Genomic DNA, 9,473 nt, shown 5'->3' on the forward strand with positions numbered 1-9,473 from the left:
ACAAAACTGGTGATTTGTTTGATTAATTACAACTCGTAATTACCTAATCTGGTAAGTAGCAGCAGTAAAAGTCATGAAACTACTCAGGCAAATAATCGTACAGTTCTGTATAAGGACAAAAAGTGAATGAATGAATGAATGAATGAATGGATGGATTGAATCTGCCTCTCTAATTTCTCTGAGGATATTTACAGTGTTTCGTGGATCCTATGCAAAGTAAAGAATCTAACACAGTTTGCAAGTTTGTGGTGCAGTTGTTCTCCTGTTGTCTCTAATTAATTTTCTTTCAGTTTGGTCAAGATGGTGTGGCAAATGAAATTATAAACAAACAAAAACTTTCCCCAGTTACAAAGAAAAAACTTCAGCTCTAGAGCTGAAGCTTACAAACAAAAACTTGCCAGTTACAAACAAAAACTACAGACAGTTACAAAACAAAAACTTCAGGTCTAGAGCTTAAGCTTACAAACAAAAACTTCGCCAGTTACAAACAAAAACTTCAACTCTAGAGCTGAAGTTCGACAGTTACAAAACAAAAACTTCAGCTCTAGAGCTGAACATCAGGCCCGGCTACTAGAATGTTGAGGTTTTGCGTGATTGTCTTTGCTACTTCAGCCCCGTATGCTGAAGTTATGTGAAAAAGCGGGTACGCTTGCAATTTTTTTTGCAAAGCAGGCACAAGTTAAAACATGACACAAAAAGCGGGTATAGATGCAAATCCCCCCATTTGAAGGTGCTATATTCACTAGCAAATCTCTGTTTTGTAAATTACTCATACCAAGTCTCTTTTAAACCTAATTTCAGAGTATATGTTCAGAAGATAAGGAAACACCTCTAGAAAGCATACAACTTTCATGAAATAATTATAGCACCCGAGGTGTGATGCCAGTAGTCAATGAAGGAAAGGAGAACAATGAGATATTAAGTTCAAATCTCAATAGAGGCGAAAAACATTAAGTGATTTCTATTCAAGGTGCACTTTTGATGGCATGCAGCAGCTAACTAATCATACAATACAAGTGTCTTTCATACCTAACTTCAGAATATCTATTAAAAAAACATGTAAATACATCCAGAAAGCATGCAACTTTTCATGAAATAATTACATTACTGCTCAGCTTGAAAACAATTTCGCAACGTATCATCTAAAATTTCAGTAACAACAGAAATCTACCAACAAAAGCTCAGATGGGTACGTATCGTTTCACGGCCTGTTTCGCTGCAACACTGAGGCCAACAACAGAACCACCAATAACCCCAGCAACAGCCGCCGATCTCAGCCCCGCCGCTGCCCTATAAAAAGCTCCAGTCCCTAAACCCGCCACCACGCTATTGATCACATCATCCGTATCCCTAATCGCCACCATTCCACTCTCCATACCCGCATAAATCAGCCCAATTATTCCGACCCGGTTCCCGAATTTCCTTCCCGTATGACCTGACCCGTTTAAGATCCTGTTAACCCGGAGCTTTAAGGTATCCCCTGGCTCGGAAGCTTTTACGCCTTCGATGAATCCCTTACCGGCGCCGAGGACAGAACCGGAGAGGTAACCGATGCCGGTGAAGTACGTTAGGTTTTCTCCCCATGATCGGCGTTGTGCGAGAGATTCTTCTTGGAAGAGGAATTCAGGGGAGGTGGGGAGTTTGTAAAGGTTTTGTATAGGGACTTGGAGATCTTGGTATGGGTTATAGAGCCGCCGTTTCTGGCCGTCGCCGTCGTTGTCTCCGGCGTGATGTGCCATGGCCGTTCGGATTTACTTCTAAGATTAGGGTTTAGGGTTTAGGAATGTTAGAATTTGAGTAATTGGAGAGACACGTATAGAAAGAGAGAAGTGGTACCGAGGTTTCTCGTACGTTGGACCTAAAATAGAGTGACGTGCTCTAGCGGCGATTTCTAGGGAAATTTTATGGGTGTGTCCGCTAAAAAAATATTTTCAATTGGTTGATTTAAATATTTTTCTTATTAATTTATTTTCCGAGAAAAAAAATTTTTCTAGTAAAAAAAGAAAAAATATTTTTCAAAACTTCTTCTTAACTTTCCCACCATATTCTTCATCCCCACTAACCCACCCACCTTACCCTAACCCCCACCGCCACTTACCCACCCCTCACCCCTTCACCCTCTATCCTAAATGAAAATCTATCTATAATTAAAAGTAGAAGACAAAAACACCTCATGAAGCCAAATGGCAGAACAATAGAATGACACATGTCATAATTAGTTATTGGTTATTCTTTTTAATTTAAATATATCTATATTAATAAATATAGATTTCTTATCAATCTATAATTAAAAGCAGAAGACAAAAGCACCTCATGAAACCAAATGGCAGAACAATAGAATGACACATGGCATAATTAGTTATTAAATTAGTTATTGGTTATTCTTTTTAATTTAAATATATCTATATTAATAAATATAGATTTCTTATCTATATCTATATTAATAATTAACTATAATAAAAAAAAAGCTATAAAAAACGGGGAAAAAACAGAAGAAACTACCCATTCAAATCGGAGAATAGTTTCAAGTTGGAGTTTTAAATAATTAAAATAAAAAAAAGATATCTTATAATTAACTATAATAAAAAAATGAAAATATAAATATATAAGAAAATAACTACCCATTCAAATTGGTAGTTATTTTTAATTAATAATTAGTTATTGGTTATTATTTTTGAATTTAAATATATATAAAAAACAAGTAGTAATCTTATTTATTTTCCGGTGTTTGGTACGCAAATTAAGGAAAATGACTTCTCAAGAGTATTCATAAATAATCTATAATCTATAATTAAAAGCAGAAGACAAAAGCACCTCATGAAGCCAAATGGCAGAACAATAGAATGACACATGGCATAATTAGTTATTAAATTAGTTATTGGTTATTCTTTTTAATTTAAATATATCTATATTAATAAATATAGATTTCTTATCTATATCTATATTAATAATTAACTATAATAAAAAAATAAAAATCTATCTATAATTAAAAGCAGAAGACAAAAACACTTCATGAAGCCAAATGGCAGAACAATAGAATGACACATGGCATAATTAGTTATTAAATTAGTTATTGGTTATTCTTTTTAATTTAAATATATCTATATTAATAGATTTCTTATCTATCTATAATTAAAAGCAGAAGACAAAAGCACCTCATGAAGCCAAATGGCAGAACAATAGAATGACACATGGCATAATTAGTTATTAAATTAGTTATTGGTTATTCTTTTTAATTTAAATATATCTATATTAATAAATATAGATTTCGTATCTATATCTATATTAATAATTAACTATAATAAAAAAATAAAAATAAAATATATAAAAAAATAACTACCCATTCAAATTGGGTGGGAGTAGTTTCAAGTTGGAATTTTTAAATTATTTTAAAATCAAAACGCAAAAAAAAAATAAAGCTATAAACTACGGAAAAAAACAGAAGAAAAACTACCCATTCAAATCGGGGAATAGTTTCAAGTTGGAGTTTTAAAATAATTAAAATAAAAAAAGATATCTTATAATTAACTATAATAAAAAAATGAAAATATAAATATATAAGAAAATAACTACCCATTCAAATTGGTAGTTATTTTAAATTAATAATTAGTTATTGGTTATTATTTTTGAATTTAAATATATATAAAAAATGAAAATAAAACAAATACAAAACTACCATATATATATATATATATATATATATATATATATATATTGGTTACTTTATTTAAATTAATAAATATAGATATCTTATAATTAACTATAATATAAAAACGAAAATATAAATATATAAAAAAATAACTACCCATTCAAATTGGGCGGGAGTATTTTCAAGTTTGAGCTTTTAAATTATTTTTTTAAAAAAGCAAAAAAAAAAGCTATAAAAAACGAAAAAGAAGAGAAGAAAAACTACCCATCCAAATCGGGAGTAGCTTCAAATGTGAGATTTAAAATAAAAAACAAAATTAAAAAAATAATAAATTATCAATTCAAATTGGAGAGTAGTTTTAAGTTGGAGTTTTAAAATTATTTGAAAATAAAAAAATAAAAATAAAGAAATAAAAAAAACTTCAGAGAAAAATATTAAATAACGTAATATGCTAATGAAACTTTCTATTAACAATGTAGTAGCATTAAATATTTGAAAATATAATAAAGAAAAATACATAACAAAAAAGTTATTCGATGCGCTGCCTGCATAGTCCCGTTAGTTAAACAAAGATTTTATTCACTAAAATTTAGATAATCTATATATTACTAATAAGAGAGGAAAAAGCCCTTTCGTTAATCCAAGTGGCAGCTTAAAAAAAGCCACATGACATAATTAGTTACTAAATTTATTATTTAGTTAATAATTAATTATTGGTTATTCCTTTTGAATTTAAATATATATAAAAAACGAAAATAAAAAAAATATAAAACTACCATATATATATATATATATTAATTGATTACTTTATTTGAATTAATAAATATAGATATCTTATAATTAACTATATAAAAACGAAATTATAAATATAAAAAAAACTACCCATTCAAATTGGGTGGAAGTAGTTTCAAGTTGGAGTTTTTAGATTATTTTAAAATAAAAAAGCAAAAAAAAAAACTATAAAAAACAAAAAAAAAAAGAGAAGAAAAACTACCCATTCAAATCGGGGAGTAGTTTCAAGTTGGAGTTTTAAAATAATTATAAAATAAAAATAGATATCTTATAATTAACTATAATTAGAAAATGAAAATATAAATATATAAAATAGTAACTACCCGTTCAAATTGGGTGGGAGTAGTTTCAAGTTGGAGTTTTTAAATTATTTTAAAATAAAAAAGCTATAATAAACAAAAAAAAAAGAGAAAAAAAACTACCCATTCAAATTGGGGAGTAGTTCAAGTTGGAGTTTTAATATAAAAACAAAATTAAAAAAATAATAAATTACTAATTCCAATTGGGGAGTAGTTTTAAGTTGGAGTTTTAAAATTATTTAAAAATAAAAAAAACAAAAATAAAGTAATAAAAAAAAACTTCAGAGAAAAATACTAAATAACGTAATATGCTAATGAGACTTTCTATTAACAAAGTAATAGTATTAAATATTGAAAGATATAATAAAGAAAAATACATAACAAAAACGTTATTCGATGCGCTGCCTATATAAGTCCCGTTAGTTTAACATAGATTTTATTCACTAAAATTTAGATAATATTATTAAGAACAACAGAATAAAATTTAAAATAAAAAAAATCAATAGTAATAAATTATATATCTTCTCATATATTACAAAAAGAAAGCGAATACTAAATATTGTTTAATATAATAAAGAAAAATAGAACAAAAAAGTTATTCACTTACTATATAAGTACGTTTGATTTAATAGAGATTTCATTATTGGGTATATCGTATTGACAAACAAGATGACAATTGAATTTTATTAAAGCAATACGATCTAATAGGATCAAACAAGCCTGATCATAATTTAATTTAATTAATATTTTTTTAATATTGACCGTGCATCGCGCGGGTACGACTACTAGTATTATTAAGAACAACAGAATCTATATATTACTAAAAGGAGAGGAAAAAGCCCTTTCGTTAAGTCAAGTGGCAGCCTAAAAAAAAGCCACATGACATAATTAGTTACTAAATTTATTATTTAGTTAATAATTAATTATTGGTTATTCTTTTTGAATTTAAATATATATAAAAAATGAAAATAATAAAAAAATATAAAACTACCATATATATATATATATATATATATATATATATATATATATATATATATATATATTAATTGATTACTTTATTTGAATTAATAAATATAGATATCTTATAATTAACTATATAAAAAACGAAAATATAAATATAAAAATTACTACCCATTCAAATTGGGTGGAAGTAGTTTCAAGTTGGAGTTTTTAGATTATTTTAAAATAAAAAAGCAAAAAAAAAATCTATAAAAAAAAAAAGAAGAAGAAAAACTACCCATTCAAATCGGGGAGTAGTTTCAAGTTGGAGTTTTAAAATAATTTTAAAATAAAAATAGTTATCTTATAATTAACTATAATTAGAAAATGAAAATAAAAATATATAAAAAAGTAACTACTGTCACACCTCCTTTTTTCGCCCCCGCGGGGGTACGTAGGGAGTTCTTTCCAATTAAAGGACAATCGAAACGGGATTTATTTATTTATTTTAGAGTCGCCACTTGGGAGATTTAGGGTGTCCCAAGTCACCAATTTTAATCCCGAATCGAGGAAAAGAATGACTCTGTATTACAGTCCGCGAACCAGAAATCCGGATAAGGAATTCTGTTAACCCGGGAGAAGGTATTAGGCATTCCCGAATTCCGTGGTTTTAGCACGGTCGCTCAATTGTCATATTTGGCTCATTTATCTGATTTTTAAACAATTAAGAACTTATATGCAAATTTAACTTTTAAAACCGCTTTTATCATTATTTATTTTATACAAAATTGCAACGTCGTGAAAACGCATCTCGAACCACGCCACAACCAGTGCACACGTGATTTTTTTGACGCATTTTGACTTCGTCAAGATCGTGATTTGGGTTACATAAATGTACACCCGTATTTAAGAAAATAACCTTATTAAATATGCGCCAAAATACTACGCGTTATGATACTATTATGTAGGACTGTGAATTTTACTAAATCGCCCATCTCGGAATCTAGGTATTTTCTTATATTAAAAAAAAATAAGATTGGAGGACTGCAATTTTTTGTATTATTTATATTTATTTATTTTTTAGCGAGATCCTCCCTTATTTTTATGAATACCCTTTAATGACTACATCTTTATTATTACTAAGTTTGTATATAATTATGAAGTCAATCTCTACATACTTAAAAATAACATATTAATTACTAATTTAAAACGAATATTAATGGAAAGTAATATTACTAAAATTATAATTACAAACAACATGGAATTGTCAAAAAATAATTAAAAAAACTAATTATCCCATAGTTGGATTAAAATTCATATTGTTAGTATGATTTAAGTTTATTGAAATTAATTATTTGCAAATACTGAAAATTGGAAAAAAAAAACTTGGTTACTAAACCATATTTCTAAAAATTAAACAATTTAACCTTAACTAACCTTGTTTTAATTCACATCATGTCCTAATACTTGATTGGCAAACTAATTCATGTTTTAACTGAAATTAACTACATGATTCCGATTAACTTAACGTTGACAAAAAACCTTACGTTGACAAAAAACCTTATGAATAAGGAACTCAGTCAATTTTTGCCAAACTGATTCAATAACGCCATTTTTTACGTTATTTCTTCTATTTTGATTATTAAACAGTTTTAATTAGTAATCAGGCTTAAATATATTTCCTAATAATCCGGTTAAGGCGTTATTTAATATATCGCTATAACATGCCTAATTATGCCAAATGACAGTGATTTACAGAATAATAATACATGAATAATCTAAATACAATACAAAAAAAATTAAAACTAAATTAAAAATTTAACACTCCATTCTTCATTTCGGCTTACAAAATGCCAAAATTACAGTTGTGTACCTGATATTGGAAACAAAAGAAGATAAAGATGAGAATCAGCAGCAGTAATAACAATACAGCACAGCAACAACAGTCCAGCAGCAGTAACAACCCAGGAACAGAGTTTGCAAACCAGTGGAGCAGTAATCCCAAAAAACAAAAGCTTCAAGCTTTGATGAAACAACAATTAATTCTGATTTCAAACAATGAAAGAAAGCAGAAGATTTTTTTTTTAGTTTTTATTTTTTATTTTTTAAGTTTAAATATTTTTCGGAATTTTCTCTCTCCTAAATGTTCAGCCCTTTTTTCTCTCTCTTATTTTCTTTCTGTTCTTCTCTATATTCAGATTAGTTCTCTTATCTGTATTCTCTCTATCTGTCTGTGTGTTTTTTGTGTTCCCTCAAATCTGATTTCAAGACTTCTACTTATATCACATCTCATAAATCTTTTAATCAATTAAAATCAACCCATTTTCTCTACCAAACCCATTATCTTCCAACTCATCCCCATTACATTAAATAAATATATCATACCACCCATTATATTTTGTCCCTCATGCCTAACATAAACAAATACAAGATTCTCCCACACTAAAATTTGTCTTGTCCCCCTTTATATTAAATAACTATATCACAACCCACCCCATTTCATTTTGTCCCCCATGCTTCACATAAAATATTACAAAATGTACAATTCCTAAACTACCCCTCCGACCTTATTGCAATTACCATTTTACCCCTGAACGTACTACAAATTACCAAACTACCCCATCAACTATAACAATCAATTAATCAAACTTAACCAAAATATAGACAATATGATCAATTTCTAACAATGTTTAAACAACAAATCACATGAACATGATTTCTTCAATATTTCAACAACAAATCACATGAACATGATTTCTTCAACATTTCAACAACAAATCACATGAACACAAATTGAACAACAAAGAACAACTAAAATTTGATTGAACAATATTTTAGCAACAAACAATCCTATTTTCGGATTCAACAACAACAACAAACAAGTATATTTAGATTTCTAAATTCAATCATATTGAACTTAAAATTAACTCTAACAACATTACAACCAACAATTCCTATATTAAACTTAGACAAGATTATGAGACAAATTCAAGAAATAATCATAAATGATAAACAAGAAATCAAACTATACAAATTTCGGATTCAAGATCAACCAAACAAAGTATGAACATGAATGAATCTATTTTTTTTAAAACAACAAACATGACGGATTAAATGACTAAACCAACATAAATAATTTCTGGAAAATATATAACAACATGAAACAAATTGAAGAAATAATCAATTAAATTTCAATTTGAATCTAACAAACATCAAACTAACAAATTCTTACCTAAACAATAAAACAACCATGAAATAAACATGGAAAATCACTAATTAACTTTCCATTTGAAATCTGAAAATTAATTCAATCAAAACACATGAACACACTAGAAAATTATTTCAACGATGAACAACGAACAAAACAAGAATCAAATATTTAACGATTTTAACTTCGAGAAATATAAAAACGAAATATGGACAAAAATAAAACTCAAAAACAACTAACCGGAGATGAATCAACGACGAACTCGACTAAACAAACGACGAACTTGACTATGTAGGGACTGTTTTGACGAGCCTCGACCAAAGCTCGAACAAATGACGATGAAGACGAAGGCAAGATGAAGAAGCAGCCACAACGTTAGTGAGGCAGTAGCAACTCGTCATTTGCTCGACGTGAAGGCAGTATGAAGCAGCTGCAATGGTGAGCTCAAGCTGGAATGGAGCAGCAACTGGTCGACGCCGAGCAGCAGCAGCTCGACGAGGCAGGAGCTGGAGCAGTTGGAACGGCGAAGAAGTAGTCGCGACAGCCGCGGCGACGGAGTCGGAAGAAGCAGTCGCGACAGCAG

At 28.7% G+C, this 9,473-nt stretch overlaps 1 protein-coding gene across 1 annotated transcript; it reads right to left on the reverse strand.

Moving 5' to 3' along the window:
* Window positions 1-937: 937 nt before the first annotated feature.
* Window positions 938-1,863, reverse strand: LOC104220146 (mitochondrial import inner membrane translocase subunit TIM23-2-like). Its single transcript, XM_009770962.2, has one exon. The coding sequence runs from the start codon at window positions 1,737-1,739 to the stop codon at window positions 1,182-1,184; it is 558 nt and encodes a 185-aa protein (XP_009769264.1). The 5' UTR covers window positions 1,740-1,863; the 3' UTR covers window positions 938-1,181.
* Window positions 1,864-9,473: the final 7,610 nt, after the last annotated feature.

Source organism: Nicotiana sylvestris, chromosome 10 (genome assembly GCF_000393655.2).
Source record: "Nicotiana sylvestris chromosome 10, ASM39365v2, whole genome shotgun sequence".
Lineage (NCBI taxonomy): Eukaryota > Viridiplantae > Streptophyta > Magnoliopsida > Solanales > Solanaceae > Nicotiana > Nicotiana sylvestris.

Coding starts and splice junctions, on each gene's coding strand:
- LOC104220146 (XM_009770962.2), bottom strand. CDS start 1,739: ATGGCACATCACGCCGGAGACAACGACGGCGACGGCCAGAAACGGCGG.